Source organism: Scyliorhinus canicula, chromosome 15, assembly GCF_902713615.1.
Source record: "Scyliorhinus canicula chromosome 15, sScyCan1.1, whole genome shotgun sequence".
Classification (NCBI taxonomy): Eukaryota; Metazoa; Chordata; class Chondrichthyes; order Carcharhiniformes; family Scyliorhinidae; genus Scyliorhinus; species Scyliorhinus canicula.
In genome coordinates, this window is record NC_052160.1 from 11447850 (window position 1) to 11472931 (window position 25082).

The 25082-nt window shown below is 42.7% G+C and overlaps 1 protein-coding gene across 1 annotated transcript in view; it reads left to right on the forward strand.

Moving 5' to 3' along the window:
- The first annotated feature begins 5015 nt into the window (after positions 1-5015).
- The window catches only part of grin2aa (glutamate receptor, ionotropic, N-methyl D-aspartate 2A, a), a 411403-nt gene continuing 391336 nt past the window's right edge, over positions 5016-25082 (forward strand). Inside the window, 3 exon segments of the mRNA XM_038820557.1 lie at positions 5016-7257; positions 7640-7835; positions 9007-9423. Coding sequence (XP_038676485.1) covers positions 9025-9423 — 399 coding nt within the window. The 5' untranslated portion in view covers positions 5016-7257; positions 7640-7835; positions 9007-9024.

The following is a 25082-nucleotide window of genomic DNA, read 5'->3' on the forward strand; positions in this document are numbered from 1 at the left end:
CTGGTTCTACATTTATTAACTACCTTAATAATTATGATAATAGAAAGCAACTGTGGCTTTTGAAACAGCTGTGCAGGTGGTGGACCAGGAGAGATTAAAGCTGCCTACTGAATAAGGGCAATGGAATTTAGCGACTGCATTGTTGCTTATTTTGTGGATTGGGTACTGGCTCATCAGCAGCAACTATTTTGAGTTGATGGTTTACACAACCTTTAAAGTACGTAAATTTGTACATGGGAAGAGGTGACATTGCATGTCGATAATATGCTGCAAACCAGGAGCGACATGAAGGAGTTCCAAAAAAGTTGAAAAGACATCAATTAAGAGATTGCAATATATTTTGTTCAGGGAAAGCAAAATGCAGCTGTTATAGCAAGAACATACAAAAGTTTGTTCGGCTTTTGTGAATGGATAAACTGCAAATATGGGACGATAGTGTGAAACCAGGAAATCTTTCATTCCTCTTTGCTGATTGTAAATTGCAAAAAGAAAGCATGACCCGCTAGGCCAAATAGTACACAAGATACTAAATACATGCAAAATATAATCTTGCCTGCCATACATGTGTTGTTGTGAGGGTGATGTAACCCTGATCATCTTTATATAAAAAAAAACACTGCACTCTTCGGAGGAGCACAGAGTTAATTGAATGAACAAGCAAGGCTTCCAAAATTTGATCACAGGGGTGGAGGGAGCTCTGCTGCTATTGAAGGATGTCTTTATCTGGCAATGATGTCTGAAAAGAGGACAGTAGGTCTGCAAAATCTTCAAAAGCAGGTAGGACTCTTCCCCACACCAATTCTCTACTACAGGCATGTCACACCTTTGCAAAGCTGTCTCAATAACTGATGGTAGTGTTCCGGCAATAAAGGAAGCTTAAAGTTAACCAGACAGTCCATTCACACACCCACCTTCATAATATAAATGCAAGTTCCTGTTGTTGTTCCGCTGCGCTACTATCACTAGGTGAAGCGTGCTCTTGCTGACAACATGGGGTAATGCACCAAAAATGATAATAAAAAGTCTCATTATATCAATAGCTATGAATATGAATTGCCCACCCCTGTGCAGCACTTTAATCTGGGCCTCTCCAGAACTGGAAATGCAAATGGCAGGAGATTTAGGGTAGGGCAACTGCAGTCCAGTTCTGTTGTGGTGTCAAGAGAAGTGCACCTGTCCTTTCCCTTCACCCCCACCTCTGGCTTCACATCAAGATGAGCAAAATTGGAAAAATATCACCTTGGAAACACTTGTACAATTGGAAAAATGGGTCAGACTGAGTGGAAGCTTGCAGCTTGCCCCTGTAAGAACAGTATTCACGATGCCCTATGGTGCTTTTGCTCATGTATTCGCTTTGTTTGGCCCCTTGTGCCGCACTGTAGCCAATCACTGTTTGCCGATGTACCATTTGTCAATGTACTCTGTTGATTATTCTTTTTGTCTACTATGTACGTACTGTGTATGTTCCCTTAGCTGCAGAAAATACTTTTCACCGTACTTCAGTACATGTGACAATAAATCAAATCAAATCAAACCTCGTGTTGCACAAATATTGGTCCATGACCCATCTTTGCATATTCAAGTTGGAAAGTCCTACTTCCTTATGGGCATCAAAGATGACTAAAAACAACGGGACCCCATATGGTGGTAGGCATGTTACCAATCTAGATTGGGCACAGGATCTTACACTCAGCAAATGGCTTATGCTATTTTTCTAACAAGTTTTGCCCAGTGTACCACTTACACGGCACGTTTTGCCACCATGTTGTAAACACTGCAAACTAGTTTTGTTCATCAGATCTATAAGTAAATGTTGGCCCTTTACCAGCAGCAAAATGGATAGCTTCTTGGAAACAACGTCAGAGATAACGAGATCAGTGGTACCCTATGGAAATATCGGTAAAGATTTGGCAAAAATGAGCTCTCAGTTTTGCCGGAAACCACAGGCTAGTATCGAATAAAAAGAATGAGCGTATGGGTCATTTTCTTAGACATTTCAATGGTCATCATGTTGAACCTCAGCTGAGTATTACTGCAATGGTTTCTGCACTGTTTGGCAACGAGGTCTCATTGACAAGTCTTGTGTTCCTCGGCATCCTGAAAGACTACAGGGACACTGGTAGTGTGTGTGTATGTCGTTATACGCAAGATGTTAATGAAGAAGATGACTCCTCGGATGGTGAGCTGCAAATGAGAGAAGTGTCAGACCAATCAGAAGTTGTGGAACTTGTTGCACAGAGGCTCTTTCCTGGCCCTCTCACCCCAACAACCGCATCACCTCCGCCTCCCACTCACAGCTCTTCCAATCGGGATTCCCATTTATTGATGAGACCCTGTCAAGCGTGAGGCTACTTGAAGATATTTTTCCCTTCCCAGCGAACGGGGAACCGAGAGAGATCTGAGCGGGTGCGTTGCAGGCATTGATGAGCCTCGGAGCTCATTCGCTCCCCACCCCCACTCACCCAACTGCAGCAAGAAAGAACATTGGAGCCCATTCCGGCCGCCACCCGAATTGCTTGTCCTGGGGGCGCAACCTAGGGTTTGGGAATCGCTGACCCAGAAACTATCCGTGCAGCCTGCCATCTCGTCAAATCAATCTTGAATGTTGGAATATCGCAATTTGCGGATCTGTCTCACGACACCTCCCGAGGTACCTGGTATTAACATGGAGGATGCTCAAATTGACAGCACCAGGATTAGGCTGATGGAGCCCAAAATGAACACGTGCGTTGATGCCCTACATCCTTACCAAACTGTCTATACCCAAAAATCAAACGGCTGCTCAGGAATTCACGATCAGGTGAACATGCCTTTAAAGAAATGAACAGATTCCCAACACGTGGCTGCATCTTCGTGGCGCACTTAAACTTTAAAATATAACCAGAGTTTTTAAAACATTGGAAATCAGAAAATCTGAAAATGCCGCAGTAAATCTGAGGCAGCAGGAGCATAATTCTCACTGATTTTATTCAAGTAATAGAACCATGTCAAAATAATAAAACACTTATTCTTGATGGGGTTATACACTAATAACAACATAATCATAATAATCTTTATTAGTATCACAAGAAGGCTTACATTAACACTGCAATGAAGTTACTGTGAAAAATCCCCCAGTCGCCACATTCAGGCGCCTGTTCGAGAACAGGGACGGAGAATTCCGAATGTCCATTTCACCTACAGCACGTCTTTCGGGACTTAATCTCATTAAAGTAAACCAGTAGCTGTAACTTTTAGCATTGCTACACTTAAAACAATATTTTCTTTACAATACGCCGACTTGGAGTTTGGGATTCGAACACCAACTCACCTTTAACAGCGAGGATTTTTGTTGCCACATAGCAATCTGTTCCCACTTTGTGATGTATTGTCATTTAACACATGAGAGAAGCTCCTAGAGGACTGGCGCCGAAGTTGGTCGTACCCATTTGTCTTTTTAGTTTTCAAGAGACTAAGAGACTATGTCGCTTTCGGGAGGGGAGGGGGCGGTGGAGAGGGTTTTTATGAATAGCGAAATTGACTTGGTGGCGTTTCCAACATAGGGTGACTCACATGGAACCTACCGCGATATTCCTAATGTCTGAATACTTCCGAATCTAATGATGCTCTTCACTGCGCCCCGGCATTGCATCTCTGGGGCCATCATTCTTTGCAGTTTGATATCTTCAATTAAAGTTGCTCCAAAATCTTTATTTAAAGCCCACCAATGTCCGTGGATGAACTGCGGATTTAACTGCTAATTCGCTTCAGTGACAATGTACCGAGAGGAGGATCCACCCAAGCCGCACTGCGAACTGAAGAAAACCACTCCATTTTTCAGTGGCACGGCTTTATGCGAGACACAAATGTCTTCAGTGAACACATTAAGCCGAATTGAAAACACATTGCACAGTGTCCCACAATATTTGGATGTTGCATGCCATGTAATACATTACCATTTACTTGATCAGATATTCCAAATGGATAAACTCCACTCCATGTCTGTCGCGGCCATTGGCTCAGCTGGAACCTGATGGTGTACGAGAATGTGTCTTGGACCTCGAATTGAGCCTGGCACCCCAAACACATCACTAAGAGCTTATCCACGCCAACGCAACGGTTGCCTCTGCCCTTACCGCTGACGTTCCTATTCCTATTTTGTCATCAAAATGCCTGCTAATTCTATGTATTCCTAACTGGCCTCCCGATTGCTGTTTCCCATAAATTCAAAATTGGCAAGGCGCAGCTACCCATTGACACCTAAGGCAGGCTCGCCCATTATCCTGAATCTTTTCTGATCAATTCCTAAGAACTTCAAAATCGTGTCTTCAAATTCCCCACGGCCTCACCTGGCCCCTACTCTGCAAGTTCCACCAACCTTCAGTTATCTCACTCTGGCTTTTTATACACGCCCCCTTCCTTCAGCCCGCCATTTGTCAGGCTTAGGCAATGTTCAGTCTCCTGAGGTTATGGGTTAAAACTCCACGCAGAGGCTTGAGCAATGAAATGGAGCCTGATAATCCAATGCAGTACTGAGGGAGCGCTGCACTACCAGCTGCTTGGGTGCATGTAAAATATCTCACGCCATGATTTCAAAAAATAGGGAGTGTCTTGGCTGATATGTATCCCTCAATTAAGGTCTCAAGCAAATATCTGGTCAGCAGCACAAGGTTGATTATATGGGACCCTGCTGTGGCAAATTGGCTATTGTGTTTATCAAAGCAAATTACTGCGGATACTGGAATCTGAAACAAAAACAAAGCACCTTGGGATGGTAAGCATGTTCAAAACTTGTATGAATGCGGGACTGGATTAATACAGCACTCTCATGCAGTCCCTTTGAAAAGGAGTTTGCTTAATTCAATGGACAACTCTTATCTAGCTGCGGTCCGCCACCCCTGAATAACTCTACAGATTCCAATATTACACCTTGCCCGATGATCATTTAACCTGTACCCATTTTCTGTAACACAAGTAATTTCCAAAGCTGTCTCTCAAACAACCACAATATGAATTGGGATTATAGCCTATAGAACAAGTGAAGATGGTGATTTACAGTCGTGCATTCATCCCCCAGCCCATTGCCAGCTCTCACATTGTTATTTTAGGTTGTATAGTGAGCTATCCTCGGACACTGCCACTTCAAAATTAACAGTCCCCAGGAACCACTGACAATTCAGAGATGGGAAAACGGAACCCAAAGATTTAGCTGCTATGCCTCGGTTTTACATTGCTGCTCTTTTGTATTCCTGCCATAACCTCGCTCTAACTTTTCGCGCTCGAATGCATTAAAGCACTGGTCGAATTCAAATAAATAAATCTGCGTGTAATGAATCGGACGACTGGAGGTAAGGTGCAATGCGCCCTATTTAAGCCGGCAATATCCAACACTCTTATCCCTGTACAGGAACCGACACCTTCACGCTGAAGAAAGGAGACTGCGTCTTTCGGCAGTCATCGCCCACAGCAGTGCTGTGCATGCACAGTAATGCAGCATGCTGCTGAGCTGCTTGTGGGAGTAGAATTCATTTTTGTTACTTAGAATATATAACCGCAGTCCCAACTCGCTTCCTGTCAACCATGGACTGTTGCTGTAATTGGATTTCGAAAGATGTCACGATTGGTTGAAATATTTTTTCAAAGAAAAGACTGCATTTCTTGATGGCAGGAATATATTTACGCAGTGGGTAAAAGCCACTGACAACGGGGACACAAAATCACTTGTGTTGCGCGAATAATTCCGTACCTTTTCTGGAAATAGTACATTAACCGAGCACTGACAGTCACGGCCATATTAATCATGCTGTTTTTTTTATATAACGTAGATATAGAGAGAAATGAAACGGCTGCACGAGACGCCCACGGTAGCCAGGGGATTGAATGAATGAGATAAGCGGTACCACAATGAGAACCCGTCAGCCGCAGCCAAAAAAAGAACTAGCATATTTGTTTTCAAGAGAAATTCCGAGCTACGTGAGCAGCGTTGTAATGTGTCATGAAAAGGAAGCCGACGTGTTTTAAATGCTCCAGGATCCCCTTTCCAAACTGACATTGGTGACAAACTGCCATCTAAATTGAGCCATCCAGGGATCTCTCTTGCCTTGTGTTCATTCGGAGAAAAAAAAGAGAAATACAATAAAATGAAGCCCAGCCGTTGCGATTACTGGTTGGTTGATCTTAAGTGGTGTATACCCGTCAAGCAGCACCCGCCGGTTAAAGGCGAGAACGCCGATTTTCAGGATATCATACGAATGATTTTAATGTCGGTTTCTGGATTTGCCGCACGATTTTGGCAGATCCTGTGGGCACCGCTAAACGTCCACCTTGGCATTCTTTTCACGACCCGAGTTTTCATATGAGTTTCTGGACCTCCAAAATACAAAATTGTCCTCCCGAGCTTTCATCTTGTTTTTTGTTGAAACCTCATTGTCCCATCCTCGGTCCCATTCAGTAAAGTCCACTTTATTTCTCTAACCAATTTTCTATTGCGGTGAAGGCGAAAAAGAAGCCGGAACCTGATTTGGTCCAGTCCGCCAGTTTTAGCAAATGATGAACACTTAATAGTTGGTTTGCAATGTCTGTGGTTGTCAGGAGTATCGCAGTGGAAGAGAGACCTGCAATTTGCATGTTTATCTCAACAACGGCGGACCGATTTCTATCTCCTGGATTTTCGCCAACTGATAACACCGGGCTAAGCTGCCCTTTGTCTTTGAAGTTGAGAAACCCCAAGAACTGAAGCAAGGTTGTTACGTAGAAAAGATATTACGTCAAGAAAGTCATTTTTATTATTCCCTTTTTAGTAAATGGGACTCTGAAGACATATACCCTTACATATAACACAATCACACTCGTGGCCGCTGTAATTCACATAGTCTCCATAAGGATGTGTTGTTGACTGATACCTCAAACAGAGAGCCAAGGAACCTCTGAGTATTGCAGTCTCAACGAGACAGACTGAAGGGTTTAGGCAGAAGCGCCTGTGTAAAATACAAGAGTTCAGCTTGTGTGGTGGCTGGTTTTACTGCAATTTCGAAGTCCATTCTCCAAAATAGCTCTAATCGTCGATTCTAATGGGAGTCCTTTGTATGCTCACATTTCTACAATGAAAGCGAATGGTTTTGCGGCACATTTTAGGAGAATGTTACATGGATCCGTTAACAGGCGAGTCGATTACAGAAATATTCGTTGGCGTTGTTCCGGTGGGCTTCAGTACAAATGGGTTATCTTGCAACCTCATTATTGAGCAGACGCGCTGCAGCTATGTGGAAGAATGATGCTGTAAGTATCTTTGCTGGTTTTTCTCGTGTATGATCACCCGTCTTTTGTGCAGTTATGCTTTGCTCTTTATTACAATTACTCCGAAATATTAGATACGTTCATATGATTTCATCTTCTACACTGCAGGTTTGTGCTTGCACAGTATACCATGTACTGGGTAAAGTGACGCTATGTTGAAACTGAGGTCCATTTGTTCTGTGTGCAAATCGCCTTTGCTCATTCCTCTGAACGTATGCATTACTAAATGCAAATAATTGATCTCAACCCGAACAATTGGCAATTTGCATTATTGGGTTGGCCAGACTAAAGTAAAAGTCCAAAAAAATTCAGTAAGTTTGTTTTATTTTTTAATCGGGCTTACTGCATTTTATGCCCACTGTAGACCAACTTTGCATACTTTCATACTTCGCTAGTTCCTGATACAAGAGCCGCTGCTGAATGCAAAGGAGATAAGCTGAAGTTTAAAGTGGCGTTCTATGGAAATACAGGGACCCACAAAATAACCCTTGGTGTTGAGAGCCAAGATATGCAAACCCCTCCAACATGCCAGCAACGGAATACATTTCGTGATATTGAAGGTATGTCACATCTATACGTCTCCTGCATCATGCTTAAACCTGCCTCTAACAATTGCAACTGCAGAGGACGCTGCTGCTCTCTCATTTCAACCCATATTAATGCATTTCATGTGAAAGAATTTGGCTTTCGAATGAACTTCATTCCGATTTATTTCATGTCGCTTATCGGTTCACTTAACTCATCAGTTTTAATGTCTATCCTCTTTCCTGCGTGTCTGTCGAGAAACCTTCGAATCACTTTTGCTACTTAAATAGCGTACATATATGCTCATTACCAAAACATTTACGTTATTACTATTTGTGTAAAAATGCCTTCTACGTGCGTTAAGATTGGGAATTAAAGTGTTTCAATGAGATTAATCATTTGATTCATAGCAGCATTTTTGTTTTAAATCAACATGGAATAGAGCACAACCTTAAATGATTCAACCGTTTATCATTAAAACCTGGACGCCCACTCGGCAGAAAGCTGTATTTCGTGACTTTAAACTGTTACTAAAATAGCTCCTCATATGCCGTCCATTAAGTTGATATTCCATTACTAGCACCAAGCTGGTAGTCAGCGCCCACAGTCCCCTCTACCTCACTCAGCTTCACCACCCCACTTCCCGGCACCATAAGTAAAACGTCCTTTTGTTAAATTGCTGCAGGACAGTATGGTGCTTCGTTCAAACAGGAACAGTTTCTATATTCCCTTCTATATCTTGCATTGAATTTCAGATGAAAAGAGACAAGTTAGTAAATTTCACCCGCACAGTGAAATGCATCAAAACGCCCCGTGAAAGCAATCGTGAGAGGATCCGCTGTTTTGTGTGAGCAGGGAGCAAACGATACCCCCACCCCCCACACACACGATTTAGCAACACGAGCCCCAAATTATTTGTGACCCGACGTAAGGGAAAGATATTCTTATAAACCTGTCCTGAATACTCAGTAGTATGTAAATTAGGTCAGATGCCTTTTTTGGGTCTTCATGACGAGTAGAGAAAAAAAAGCCTCTCGGAATATGCGGAGACTGCGGTTTCCTTTGTCCTTATTTGGTGACTAGGTGAACTTTTCCATGTTGATGCCTTGTAGATGTTTTTAAAATCTCAAAGAAGGGAGAGGGGAAGAAAGAAACTGTGTGTGTTTTGGTGCAATCTGCAGATGTTGGTAATCTTCACCTTTGCAGGGGACGGAGCTTCCGAAAATGGGACGCCTCGGCTTTCTTGCGGTTCTGCTACTCGATTTCCTCATCTTCCACTTGGATCTAATCGGAGCGCAGCAGGGCTACCCGACCCTGAACATCGCCATCATTTTGGGCAGGAGCCCCGACAGCACGGGCTTTAGGGATGTGTGGATCAAGGAAGATGCCCCCGATTTTCCCATTGATGTCAACGTGGTGACCGTGGCGGTGAACCACACCGACCCGAAGAGTATCATTACCCACGTGTGTGACCTGATGTCAGGCACCAAGATCCACGGTGTGGTGTTTGGAGATGACACGGACCAGGAGGCTATCGCTCAGATTTTGGATTTTATTTCCTCCCAGACATTTATTCCTATCTTGGGAATTCACGGCGGCTCTTCCATGATCCTGGCAGATAAAGTAAGTGCAGGAAAACTGTTTCTGCTGAGATTCTTTTTTACAGGAGCAATGTTCCTTTCCTTGCCAATTGAAAAGTTCCTTCCAGGGAGAGAAATGAATGAATATTGATTTCCAGACGAGGACGGGTAAGGTAATTGCAAACTCTGTGTCAGAGGTACAAAGCCATAGAGCCACATTCGCCTCCTCCAGCTTAAACGAGAGATTTGTGTTCAATTTTCTATTTTATCTGGGATCCATTTCGTTCCTGCCGTGACTGGCATTTTATATGTACGCATGCGGGGGAATAATATATTTAAAACTCAGCCAAAACGCAGGTAGCAATATGCAATCAGCAATACCATCTCAACGGCGCTCATTCTTATAATCTGGTTGCAATTGATTTAAATAGTGGGCAGCACTGGCTTCGTCATGAGTTCTGATACTTGCAAGTACCAACTATTTATTGTTGTGCCACTTCAAAACCAACGAGCCAGAAAGGGTGTCGTGAGTTTTGCTGTGGCCCACAGTGTGAGAGGGCGCAGTGGAGTTACATTTCACTGAATTCATTCATACACTCAAGTGAGTCAGCCCCGAATTTGCAACCCAATCAACTTTAAACCACTAAGGTTACCAAACGTTATTTTAAGACAGCGGTTCAAATAAAATATACGAGGCAAAAACTAAAGATTAGCAGCAGCGCTGTTTTGTTTTAAGTGGACTGTTGAGAGCAAAGTAATCTCATTTGGATAAATTTGAATTACCATTTGTCTTAATGGTTCCAGATAAAGGCACAGTTGGCTAAACTCCCAAATCAAAGAAGAATTTACACGAGACATTTAATTTCCCAGCACCTTTAGTTCCTTAAGAAAAACTCTGGTAACAAAAAAATCATTTAGACTTTTGTCAGTTTGTGGTTTGCAGAGTTTAATTTCAGTTTAGCTTTGTTAAACTTTTACTCCCATCACTCATAAGTTCTTGGTGAATTATTCAGTTCTGTGGAATTATACCAGCAATATTTCATTACAAAACATTTGGCATGGGTATTAGACATAACTGGGAGTGAGCAATAAAATTAATCTCAAAGTAGAAGTTCTATTATAAACCATAGAACACGAAATATAACCAGAAAATACAATTTCGATCAACCTAGTTGGTCTCAGATTCAGTCTGCCTCAGAATACATGGTTCATTAAATGTAGAATCATAGAATCCTTACAGTGCAGAAGGAGGCCATTTGACCCATTGGATGGGATTCTCCCTTCCCCGATGCTGATTTCATAATCGGCAATTGAACGGAGAATCCCTTTTTTACGATGGAATGGGGCAGTGCCTCTTTTCAGATGCTCCACCCCCTCCAAAACGTCGTCATCGAGGAGCGCACCGCACACCATTGGGAGGGCCTCAGGACGTCACCTGAAGGCCCTCCCCCAGTGCTCCGCCCCCAATGGGCCGAGGTCCCGACCACGTGTGGTCCCAGTGGTCGGGAATCCGGCGTGGTGGCTGCGGATTGTATCCAACACCGCCACAGTCGGGCAGGAGGTGTGCTGCTGGCCGGGGTGGGGGGGGGGGGGAGAGGGCCCCTCGGTGAGGGCTGGGGGCACTGGTGGGGGATGGTGAGGGGGTTGGTGAGGGGGGCACTATCTGGCAGTTTGGGCCCATGCACGGCCAGCGCCATGTTGTACGGCGTGACTAAAGCATGCGGCGGCTACAGACCCGGCAATTCTCCGGCTGTTTGTGTCGTGGAGGCCGGGCGTTTTATGTGGCATGGCTGCTCGCTCCTCACCGGTCGGAGGATCGGTGTTGGGCGCCGCCGATCATTTTGATGTAAAACGCCACGTATCCTCTGGACATAGCCTGGGCATAGCCTGGAAATCGGAGAATCCAGCCCATTGAGTCTGCACCGACTCTTTGAACATCCACACTACTTAGGCCCAATCCCCCACCCTATTCCTACAACCCCACCCTAAAGGGCACTTTGGCCAATCCACCTAATGTGCACTTCTTTTTTGGACTGTGGGAGGATACCGGAGCACCCACAGAAAACCCATGCAGAGACGGGGAGAATGTGCAAACTCCACACAGATAGTTACCCGAGGTTGGAATCGAACCCAGGTCCCTGCCACTGTGAGGCTGCAGTGCTAACCACTGTGCCACCATGCCAGTCTGTACCCTCAATTACATTTCCCACCAAACATCTGTTCATATGAACAAAGTTTCAATGTTTGTTATGGATATTTTCTGACCCTGAGATTAAGTAATCACCTTTTATTCACTCTTGTTATCTCAAATTTTGTAACATACACAGTATCACTTTGGTAAATTCAAGATAATGTTAATCACATTTGGAAGAATATGTGAAAAAAAGGACTGAGAGACTGTTGCTATGACATTAATGCAGAATGATGAATCACATAGCAGCAGTAATAAGCCAGCCAGCACCTTGCTCCTATTCCCACTATTCAATTAGATCATGGTTGATCTGCATCTTATTTCCATTTACTCACCAGGATTTCATACCCGTTAATGCTCTTGCCTACACAACAGAGGTGCAACGGATGAATTATTTTACATTTATTTTCTGGAATTATCAGAATTGAGATTGTGCTATATATTAGAATGTCTTTTGATGCCAAATAATAAAGATAATGCCTAACTGGGAACTATAACATTGGATTGGATAAAAATAAATGACCGGATTCAATTGATTAGTTCTTCTTAACACTCTGGTAAGGGCATAAGAATTGGGAGTTGGGGTAGTCCACTCTATCATTCAAACCTGCACTGCTATTCGATAATACCATGACTACTCTACCTCAGCTTCACCTTCCTGCACGACCCCCATTCCCCTAATTCCCTTAGTATCCAAAAATCTATCAATAGTCTTTAATGTACACCATGATTGAGCAAGTTGAGCTCTCTGAGATAGAGAATTCCAAAGATTCACAAACCTTTAAGTGAAGAAATTGCTTCTCATCTCAGTCCTAACTGGCTGACCCCTCACTCTAAAGCTCGGTTTTGGACTCCGAAGAACTTCATTTGTTTCAATTAGATCTCTCATTCTTCTAAAGTTTAGGGAATATAGGCCTTGTTTACTTAATTAATCCTTCTAGGTCAATCTTCTCAGCCCAGGAATCAATTTAGTGACCATTTGTTGCACTTACTCTGAGGCAAATATATATTTCTTTAGGTCAGGACACCAACATTATACAAGGTACTCCAGATATGATCTCACCAAGATCCTATATAATTGTAGTAAGACTTCTTTACTGTTGGCTAAGATACAATTTGTCTTCCTAATTACCTGCTGTTGTATGTTAACCTGGGTCATTTGTATACTAGACCACGCAGGTCCCTCTGAATATGAACATTTCCCATTTTTCTTCATTTAAAAGCTACTTTAAGTTTGCATTTCCCCATGTTATGTTATAGTCCACGTCCTTAAAAGTTTTGTGTCTGGTGTTTGTAGGCTGAATATTAGACTTTTGGTACCAATTTCACATGTAAAACTGAATTTAAGTACACAAGACAAAAGAACAAAAATAATAATAAAGAGCTATCTCTACAACATCTGCCTGAAAAAGATACAAGGAGATTAGGAAACTATGAAAACAAATTCTGGAGTCAAAATCAGCTTCACAGCAGTAAAAAATGGTTGGAGTGCAAATTAATTCCAAAGGATGAGAACAATGGAGTGTGCAAATGATGCGATAAATGTATTTAGAAACAATTCAAATTCATTTATTATATTACAATGATTATTGCATAAGCTATTTAGTCGGTCAAGTGAACTAAAAGCTAACAAATCTCTGGATCAGGTGTCACATAAACTGGCTTGCTGAAGTTTAGGAAGGAAATATGTTAAGCATTGTCGATAATGGTGAAAGATTCTTTGCGTACTGGAGAGGTTCTGCAAAATAGAAAGCAAGGAGAAAACATATTAATACTTTAAGTGAGGCAGAAATTCGACCCAGAAATGGAGGTGCTGAGTGGAGTACTCCGGGGTTTGTGCTTTAATTCCTATTGTTTCTTATCTGTAAAAATGAACAGCAATCAGGAATTAAAGTCAATTGTAAGCTTGTTCACCTAACAACAGATACTAAAATAGAGAGAGCAATCGGTACGGAAAATGCAGTTAATATTTTGAAGAGAGATTACGCTCTGTTATGAAATGAATGGACAGATGTTAAAAGCTATGCATTTTAAGATAGGAAATTAGAAACATAGGTATATAATCAAGGGGATTCGAACTTGTACCAGGAGGCCTTACAATCGATTGAGTGAACTTGTCATTTTCAATGCTGAGACAATGTGGAGAAGTAATTAAAACAAATAAAACCTTGGGCTACATAACCAGAACATTGAAGGTCAACAGAAATTATGTTCGGGCAACTCCTCTATGGTCAGATTCACTTGAAGTTCTTTGTACAGCTTTGGCATGTGCATTGGTCAAGCTGCAAGAAAGCGCAATAAGAATCATCTGAGCATAAGAACATAAGAACTAGGAGCAGGTGTAGGCCATCAGGCCCCTCGAGCCTGCTCCGCCATTCAATGAGATCATGGCTGATCTTTTGTGGACTCAGCTCCACTTTCCGGCCCGAACACCATAACCCTTAATCCATTTTTTCTTCAAAAAACGATCTATCTTTACCTTAAAAACATTTAATGAAGGAGCCTCAACTGCTTCACTCAACACTTTATACAATTGCAGCATAACCTCCCTAGTCTTAAACTCCATCCCTCTAGCAATGAAGGACAAAATTCCATTTGCCTTCTTAATCACCTGTTGCACCTGTAAACCAACTTTTTGTGACTCATGCACGAGTACACCCAGGTCTCTCTGCACAGCAGCATGCTTTAATATTTTATTGTTTAAATAATAATCCCATTTGCTGTTATTCCTACCAAAATGGATAACCTCACATTTGTCAACATTGTATTCCATTTGCCAGACCCTAGCCCATTCACTTAACCTATCTAAATCCCTCTGCAGACTTCCAATATCCTCTGCACTTTTCGCTTTACCACTCATCTTAGTGTCATCTGCAAACTGGGACACATTGCCCTTGGTCCCCAACTCCAAATCATCTATGTAGATTGTGAACAATTGTGGGCCCAACACGGATCCCTGAGGGACACCACTATCTACTGATCGCCAAACAGAGAAGCACCCATTAATCCCCACCCTTTGCTTTCTATTAATTAACCAATCCTCTATCCATGCTACTACTTTACCCTTAATGCACCTTTATCTTATGCAGCAGCCTTTTGTGTGGCACCTTGTCAAAAGCTTTCTGGAAATCCAGATATACCACATCCATTTGCTCCCCGTTATCCACTGCACTGGAATGTCCTCAAAAAATTCCACTAAATTAGTTAGGCACGACCTGCCCTTTATGAACCCATGCTGCATCTGCCCAATGGGACAATTTCTATCCAGATGCCCCGCTATTTCTTCCTTGATGATAGATTCCAGCATCTTCCCTACTACCGAAGTTAAGCTCACTGGCCTATAATTTCCTGCTCTCTGCCTACCACCTTTTTTAAACAGTGGCGTCACGTTTGCTAATTTCCAATCCACCGGGACCACCCCAGAGTCTAGTGAATTTTGATAAATCATCACTAGTGCATCTGCAATTTCCCTAGCCATCTCTTTTAGCACTCTGGGATGCATTCCATCAGGGCCAGGAGACTTGTCTACCTTTAGCCTCATTAGCTTGCCCATCACTACTTCCTTAGTGATAACAATCCTCTCAAGGTCATCACCTGTCATAACCTCATTTCTATCAGTCACTGGCATGTTATTTGTGTCTTCCACTGTGAAGACCGACCCAAAAAACCTGTTCAGTTCCTCAGCCATTTCCTCATCTCCCATTATTAAAACTCCTTTCTCATCCTCTAAAGGACCAATATTTACCTTAGCCACTCTTTTTTGCTTTATATATTTGTAAAAACTTTTACTGTCTGCTTTTATATTCTGAGCAAGTTTATTCTCAGTATCAAATGTATGATGAATAGTTAGAAAAGTTGAAACTCCAAGGCCCAAATTTTCACTATGGTGGAGAGGCTGTCCCAAATACAGCATTTCTCATTTACTCGTGGATAGAATTAAGGGAGGTATGCGTGTTGTACATATGACCATTTAATCTTCAGCTGCCACCACTGAAGTGAAATTTTAACAGGCTAAAAGTGTGAACCCCAAAGTGTGCAGAATAGAGAAGGTCTGAACTTTGTGGATTTATTTGGATAGCCAACGCACCCCTTTGTACAGGTATGGTCTTCATTTGTTTCAATTAGATCTTTGGATCAGATCCTGAGAAATCTTTGGTTGAGGTCAGGTGCCCTTTGGTGGAGGTCAGGTGCCCTTTGGTAGAGATCAGATACCCTTTAGGATAGGATAGGTGCCTTTTGAAATTGTTATAATTAGGCATAAATGTGTTTTAAAAATGCATAAACCCATTACCGTCAAGCTCACGAAAATGGTCAACAGAGCTATCAAAACTCTCACAAACAACTGCCACAGGGACCTGTCAACTAGACCTGCCAAAGCTGCACCTGTGAAAAGGGCTGTCAAGGCACTTAAAAGTCCTGCTCTTAAATCTTTGAAAGAAATATCTGAAATATTGAATAAAAGATTGCTTGCTATTTCACTCTGTTGAGAAAAATCTGAGGATTTACATTACTGGATTAGTGCTACATGACTGATTTCACAACTATCTATTATCACAGTGGGATGCCTACCATTTCACAGTTTAATTGACAATGGCAAGTTATTATAGACTCCTTGATGTGTGACTATGAATTCCAATGTTTGGTGTTATAAGGGATTGTGAACTTGAATTCAATGCTTGTTGCTATAAGGCTTTATTTAGTTGAAGGAATGTAAATGTGAATGGGCGTTTATGAATGTGACTGTTTATTTTCAATATGGAGAAGTCTGCAGAAGACACTTAGAACTTTATTTAATTGAACATTATTTTATATAATCACTGCATGGGTGCTGAAGTCTGAGCATGATGGATACTAGGTGAGCTGACATGGTAGGTATAATTCAAAAGGATCAAAGTAGGTGGCAAGGGTTGGAATGAATTGACACTAAGTTGGCATAGGGGCTATAAAAAACCATGAATGTGGGTCGTGGGGCAGGTATGGGGGAGTTGGGAGGGGGCACAAGTTGGCATGGAGGTTAATGAGCATTACAGTGGTGGGTGTGGGCATGTGGTAGCATGGTTGGACATGGGGTGTTGTGTGCAAGGTGAGGGGTGGTGGGATGTTTCATGTTTTAATCATAATTTTTCAACTTTGGATACAGTGCGAGAGCCTTGATTTAGGCCTTGTGCCCAGTTTGCCTTCACACCTGCCATCCTCCTCTATTCTTCCCAGATAGGTTTGGGAAGCTTGGAATTCTCCTGTCTCTGCACATCCAACCCAGGAGTAAATATCTGGGTCTAAAATGCAGAATTAATAAGCTTTGTGTGGGATGGTGGTGGTGTGTGGGGCAGGGGGCCCTTGCGGGGGTGGGGGGGGGGGGATCTCCTTAGTAATTCATCATTCCTCCATTGAACTATTTCTCAGCAATTGTTCAATTTTATTCAGTTCAATAAATCTTCAATTCATTCATACTTACTTTATGAAATTTTTTATTAAAGTTCTCTCCTCATTGATACTGATTGCTGCTCCTCCTAAATTTGGACACATTAGGATAATTTACTTCCAACGGTCCACATACTTTTGTGTTCTGGATACTTTTTGTTTATATGAAACACCAGGTATGGTGCGATTTCCTGTAAGGGATACAAGACATAATGCAACAAGTAGTTTTTCTAACATATTTCCAGTGGTACAAAATAAGTAACACTAATAAATGTGCGGCAAATCTGTTTTTTATATATACATCAATGGGTCTTTTCCAGAGGCCTAGATAAATAATTCAGTGAATGAGTTCAAATCACATTTTGGTAATGGTTTTCAGTCTTGTGTATTTTGTGACTTATAGAAGGCATGCAACTACATGTTTACAGGGCAGAAACAAGCCATCTGGCCGAAAAGGTACATGCTGGTGCTTATTCTTTGATCAATGTCCCCTACCCTTCTTCATCCAACCCCATCATTATATCCTTAAATTCCATTCCCCTTATAGAATCATAGAATCCCTGCCATGCAGAAGGAGGCCATTCAGCCCATCGAGTCTGCACAGATCCTCCAAAAGAGTAACTTAACCTAGGCTCACTCCCCTGCCCTACCACTGTAACCCCTCCTAATGTTTGGACACTAAGGGGCAATTTAGCATGGCCAATCCACTTAACATGCATATCTTTCGACTGTGGGAGGAAACTGAAGCACCCAGAGGAAACCCACGCAGACACGGGAGAACGTGCAAACACCACACAGATAGTCACCCAAGGCCAGAACTGCACCCATGTCTCTGGTGCTGTCAAGCAGCAGTGCCACCATACCGCCCTGTGTTTCCCCACAAATGCATCTATGCTAGTCGCCACAAAAACAACTTACGGTAACAAGTTCCACATTTTAACAACTTTCTGCTTTTAAAATTTCTCCTGAATTGCCTATTGAATTTTTAGTGACTATCTTAAATGTATGCCCCCCAGTTCTGGTCTTGCCTGCAAGTAGAAACACTCTCTACATGCCCAGCCTATCAAATCCTTTCGTAATATTAACAACCTCTAACAAGTCAGTCCTCAGACTTCTATTTCCTTGAGAAAAAAGAGTCAACCCTTCCTGATAAATGTATGCTCAGTTCTAGTATCATCCTTGTGAACTTTCATTGCACCTTCCTGAACATTTTGATAGTAAGCTGCTCTATCAACCACTTCAAATGTTTATGAAATTTGTTTATGAAATTGACAATTCACTCTGAGACCTGGAATGATAATCCAGTGTTTGAGGGTCCAAGCCTCCTCATGGTAGTTTGAATTTGGAATTCAAATTTTCTTGACCTTCAAACAATCTAAAGCTATATTTCCTTCTTATTTCCCTGCATGTTACATGCTCTCCCAACGTCTATGCTTGGTTTTCACAACATATTTACTTTCTCCTGCATATGCCCTCAGTCCAGATCATTTTGAATGTTTCTACCAATCAAGTAAAGGCACTTAATTTAGGTTTGTTCTTACTTATGTTTTAGATGTTCTATTTTTTTTTGTTTACAATGCCTAACTTGTTTTGCATTTTATCTTATTTCCTGTAATTAGAACATAGAACATAGAACACTACAGCGCAGTACGGGCCCTTCGGCCCTCGATGTTGCGCCGACCTGTGAAACCATCTGAAGCCTATCTGACCTACACTATTCCATTTTCATCCATATGTCTATCCAGTGACCACTTAAATACCCTTAAAGTTGGCGAGTCTACTACTATTGCAGGCAGGGCGTTCCACACCCCTACTACTCTCTGAGTAAAGAAACTGCCTCTGACATCTGTCCTATATCTCTCACCCCTCAATTTAAAGCTATGTCCCCTCGTGTTGGTCATCACCATCCGAGGAAAAAGACTCTCACTGTCCACCCTATCTAACCCTCTGACTATCTTATATGTCTCTATTAAGTCACCTCTCAGCCTTCTCCTCTCTAACGAAAACAACCTCAATTCCCTGAGCCTTTCCTCGTAAGACCTTCCCTCCATACCAGGCAACATCCTAGTAAATCTCCTCTGAACCCTTTCCAAAGCTTCCACATCCTTCCTATAATGTGGTGACCAGAACTGCACGCAGTACTCCAGGTGTGGCCGCACCAGAGTTATGTACAGCTGCAGCATGACCTTGTGGTTCCGAAACTCAATCCCCCTGCTTATAAAGGCTAGCACACCATATGCCTTCTTAACAGCCCTATTAACCTGGGTGGCAACTTTCAGGGATTTATGTACCTGGATGCCGAGATCTCTCTGTTCATCTACACTACCAAGAATCTTGCCATTAGCCCAGTACTCTGCATTCCTGTTACTCCTTCCAAAGTGAACCACCTCACACTTTTCCGCATTAAACTCCATCTGCCACCTCTCAGCCCAGCTCTGCAGCTTATCTATGTCCCTCTGTATCCTATAACATCCTTCAGCACTATCCACAACTCCACCGACCTTCGTGTCATCTGCAAATTTACTAACCCATCCTTCTACACCCTCTTCCAGGTCATTTATAAAAATTACAAACAGCAGTGGCCCCAAAACAGATCCTTGCGGTACACCACTAGTAACTGAACTCCAGGATGAACATTTGCCATCAACCACCACCCTCTGTCTTCTTTCAGCTAGCCAATTACTGATCCAAACCGCTAAATCACCTTCAATTCCATACTTCCTTATTTTCTGCAATAGCCTACCGTGGGGAACCTTATCAAACGCCTTACTGAAATCCATATACACCACATCAACAGCTTGACCCTGATCCACCTGTTTGGTCACCTTCTCAAAAAACTCAATAAGGTTTGTGAGACATGACCTACCCTTCACAAAACCGTGTTGAGTATCGCTAATCAACTTGTTCTTTTCAAGATGATTATAAACCCTATCTCTTATAACCTTTTCCAACATTTTACCCACAACCGAAGTAAGGCTCACAGGTCTATAATTACCAGGGTTGTCTCTACTCCCCTTCTTGAACAAGGGGACAACATTTGCTATCCTCCAGTCTTCCGGCACTATTGCTGTCGACAAAGACGACATAAAGATCAAGGACAAAGGCTCAGCAATCTCCTCCCTGGCTTCCCAGAGAATCCTAGGATAAATCCCATCTGGCCCAGGGGACTTGTCTATTTTGACATTTTCTAAAATTGCTAACACCTCCTCCTTTTGAACCTCAATTCCATCTAGCCTGGTCGACTGAACCTGAGTGTTCTCCTCGACAACATTGTCTTTCTCCAGTGTAAACACCGACGAAAAATATCCATTTAATGCTTCCCCTATCTCCTCTGATTCCACACACAACTTTCCACTACTATCCTTGATTGGCCCTAATCTTACTCGAGTCATTCTTTTGTTCCTGATATACCTATAGAAAGCCTTAGGGTTTTCCTTGATCCTATCCGCCAACGACTTTTCGTGTCCTCTCCTCGCTCTTTTTAACTCTCCCTTTAGGTCCTTCCTGGCTAACTTGTAACTCTCAAGTGCCCTAACTGAGCCTTCATGTCTCATCCTAACATAAGCCTTCTTCTTCCTCTTGACAAGTGCTTCAACTGTACTACATTACAGTACTACTCGTACATACCTAGCTATATAGATACCTATGTCTGTTCATATGATTACTTAGTCTTATTGTTCCAATTTAGAGGCAGATAAACTCTCCTGCGCTTAACTTCAAGAAGGTCCCTGTTATTTATAAAACAAGGATCGCTAATCTGTTCCAAGTAGCCAGCTCTCTATATCCTTCTATATCCCCGACCTTAACCGTCAAAAGTATAATCATCAGCCTATTTGCTTTATTCTCACTGCAAAGTTAACTATTAACAAATCTTAACAATTCAGTCCTTTTTAACCTGCCCTTTTCTTCCTACAAATTTTATTTATGTTTGAGATTCTCCACTTCTGTTTATTTACGGCTGCAAACCTATCTGTTATTCTTATTCTTCTACTCCTACTATTTTTTCCAACACTTCCTAACTGTAGCCACATCCTTATCCATCCAGACAAAAGACAGAAACAATTTGAGGGTGATAAAATTAACTGATGGTAAATAGATGTAAACAGGCAGAATCAGAGTGGAAGGCAAATAGATATGCAGTTAAATGCAACTTTTGATATTAATTAAGTCTTTGCCTTTATTATACTGTATGAAATGATATGTGTGAGACAAAACCAAGACATAAGACTCAAAGATAAACCAGGTCATTTCCGCTAATGCATCCATTAAACCCTTGAAGTACATGAAATGATTCTCATCTCAGTCCATTACATCCATTCTGTCATACAGTTTGAATGTTGTATATAGATGCCTGAAGGGCAAATACATTATGGATAATCCATGTGTGTACTGCGTCATATTTTAGCTATGTTTAACAAGAAAACATGCAAATGTGAGACTCTTCCAGATGTTGATACTTTTTCAGGTACATGGTGAGCCAAATAAATCATTGATTGCCAAACCCATCATTTAATCATTTTTTAAAATATAAGTATTTTTGGTTGCAATTGCAATAGTTCCCCTTGATTGTTACCACTTTTGCCATGGAAATAAAAACTGCCCTTGGATACTTTTGCTGCCCTAACAGTGAAATAATATGACACAATCACTACAAACTCTGTTCGGAATCATGCCTAACGGAATTGAGAAGCAATCTTTGTTCAAGCAATTTTTCCTGACCAGGCTGAATCTGGCAAATTTGTTCCTCGAATGTGAAATTATAATGAAATATTTCCTGCTGTCACAATTCTCCTTGCGCATCTCATCAGAATCAAATGTGAAGTGTAAAGCTGATGATTTCCTGAAGGCCTGAAAAATAGTGTGGGATTCAGCTGTTATATAATAACATGAATTAGAGTCACAGAGTCGATACAGAACAGAAGGAGGCCATTTGGCCCATCAAGTCCATGCTAGTGCTCTGTAGAACAATCCAGCCAGTCCCATATCCCTGCTCTATCTCTATAGCCAAGAAAGTTATTTCCCTTATGTAATAATAATAATCTTTATTGTCACAAGTAGACTTACATTAACACTTCAATGAAGTTACTGTGAAAAGCCCCTAGTCGCCACATTCTGGCACCTGTTCGGGTACACAATTCAGAATGTCCAATTCACCTAACGTCTTTTGGGACTTGTGGGAGGAAACTGGAGCACCTGGAGGAAATCCAGGCAGACCCAGGGAGAATGTGCAGGCTCTGCACAGACAGTGACCCAAGCCGCGAATCGAATCTGGAACCCTGGCGCTGTGAAGCCATAGTGCTAACCACTATGCTACCGTGCTGCATAGTGAATGTGAATATTCACTTTCCTTTTGATATCATCAAGTAGAAGTTTCCACTTCCACCACCCAAATAGGCAACAAATTCCAGGAAAGCTATTGGCATCTCAAATGCAGTATATGCCTATGCTTGCATGCACATATAATGTTGAGTGTTCAAGGTTCCTTGTTGAACAGGATTATGGGCCAGGGTTTAGGGACCCCAAAGTGTATCATGGAGTTCACCTGACCCACAACTTTTAATAGATTTTGGTTATGGGGAACACAAGGACCCACTCTACAGATGCGATGCAACAGAGATCTAAAGTACTTTTAAAACAAAACAATGTTTATGATATGAATACAGTTAACATTTTATAAACACACAGTAAACATCTTAGCAACTATCAACTCAAATACTTCCACAAAGAACTCTATAAGTAACCCTTAATCTTTCCTAGCAACATCCATAAGACAAATACCCTATTTAACAAAGACAGCAGGTTTAAATTCTCTACTGAGAGCAGTTATCGCTTTTAAATTAGCAAGTGATCTGAAGACTTTCTTTTCATGCAGAGAAAGATCAAAATTACACCTTGTTTGGCTGGATGCAGCTCCAACTCTGAAAACGAAACTAAACACACACTGTAGCTGCCAGCTCAAAAACGAAAGTAAAAGGAGACAGACAGCCCAGCTCCACCCACCCTGACATCACTGCCTCTATTTGATAAACACCAATTTCTTAAAGGTACATCCACTACAGCTATTTGATAAACACCCATTTCTTAAATGTACTCTCACATGACAACAGTCAAAAATTCATAAAGGGGGGCTTCCGGTTGCAGCTATGAAGGAGTAAATCGCACATTTGGTGGCTCCTGCTCGGGTCAGACTTTTGGACTTTTTCCTCCAATTTTTGTTACTGGTCTTGATTTGAAAAATCGATGACAGAGGTAATTGTGTACTGGATTCCCACATCAGTGCATGGAGAGGAGGACTAGAAGTGCTTGCAAAGGCAGAAACAGACGGACAGAGAAGGCTTGCGCTGAAGCTGCAACAGGAGACAGCATGGTGGAGGACCGGACCTCTGGCTTGTCGACCCAGTGGTCAATGGAGCAGCTGATGCACGTTATCCGGAGGGCTTCGCCAAGTAGAAGCGGGACTGCTTGCACCCGATTAAAGAGTCAATTGCGTGGCTGGAGCTTAGGTTGGATGCCCAAGATCGGGCAATCCAGAAAGTAGAGAAGGCATTGGCGGACCAGGAGGAACATCAAACTGTGGTAGAGTTGGAGGTGGGTGTGCTGAAAGGCCAGCAGAAAAGGCTCCTGGAGAAGGTGGAGGACCTGGAGAATAGGTCTCGCTGGCAGAACTTGAGAATCGTTGGCCTCCCGAAGGGGTCCTAAGGAGCAGGTGCTGGGGCATACATAGCAGACATGTTCAAGAAGCTGCTGGGGGACGGGGCATTCTCCTGACCTTTGGAGGTGGACAGGGCTCACTTAGCGCTCGCGAGGAAGCTGCAAATTGGAGACCCCTGAGGGCAATGGTGGTGAGATGGGCAATGGTACTTGGAGAAGGAGCATATTCTACAGTGGGCCAAGCAGATACGGAGCTGTAAATGGGAGAACAGTATCCTGCGGATCTATCAGGACCTGAGTGCGGAGGTGGCCAGGAGAAGAAAGGGGTTTAACCAGATCAGGTCGAGCTTTTTAAGAAAAAGGTGAAGTTCGGACTGCTGTCTCCGGCCCGTCTCTGAGTCACATAGGAGAAGCAACATTTTTATTTTGAGTCACCTGAGGAAGCGTGGACTTCGCAAAAAGGAAAGGACTGGTGGCAGACTGCAGACTGAGAACCTTTGAACTTTGCTGCAACGTTCATGTTTAAAAAGGTTCCTAGTTTTTTGTTTAGTGGACACTATTTGTAATGCCTTCTGTATTGATTTGGGGTCAGTTGTAGAGCTGAGTGAGTTAAAGTTTACATTTGCACTGTTTGGGGGATGGAGGTGTGTTTGTTTAGATGTTGGATCTCTTTCTTGATCTTTTCTTTGTTTAGCGTTCTTTTTTTCACTGTCGGGCAATTGTGTTGGGATTGTTTGTCATTTGAATAAGTGTGTATAAGCGGGGGGGAGGGTGGGGAGGGAACAATCGGTGGGAGAATGTCTGGCGCCAGGGGTGGGGGCCACCAAGCTAGCTGGGCGGGCATGTTCACAGAAGCATAGTGGGGGGTGAGCAGATTTTAGGCTTATCAAACGGGTCGATTTACATTGCGCTGTTACTGGGGCGGGGGGGGGGGAATGTTCAGCTGATGAGAAAGGGGCTTTTGCTGAGGGACAGAGAGGAGGTCAGGGGTGGAGGCTGCCTGGGGGTGGGCCGGTGGAGGCGCGGGGCGTGGGCTGGAGACTGGCCTAAGAAAGGTGATGGCTGATCGGCGAAGGGGGGGAATGAGCCCCGCAACTAGGCTGATCACCAGGAATGTACGAGGGCTCAATGGGCCGGTCAAGAGGGCATGCGTGTTTGCGCATTTGGGAGGACTGAAGACGGACATGGTAATGCTGCAGGAGATGCACCTTAGAGTAGCTGACCAGATTAGATTAAGGAAAGGTTGAGTTGGACAGGTCTTTCACTCGGGACTGGTTTCGAAGACTAGAGGAGTCGCGATCCTGATCAACAAGCGGGTGGTGTTTGAGGCGGGAAGAATAGTTTCGGATGTGGGAGGCTGGTACATTATGATCAGTGGGAAATTGGAGGGGGTGCAGGTGGTATTAGTAAATGTGTATGCGCCAAATTGGGACGATGTG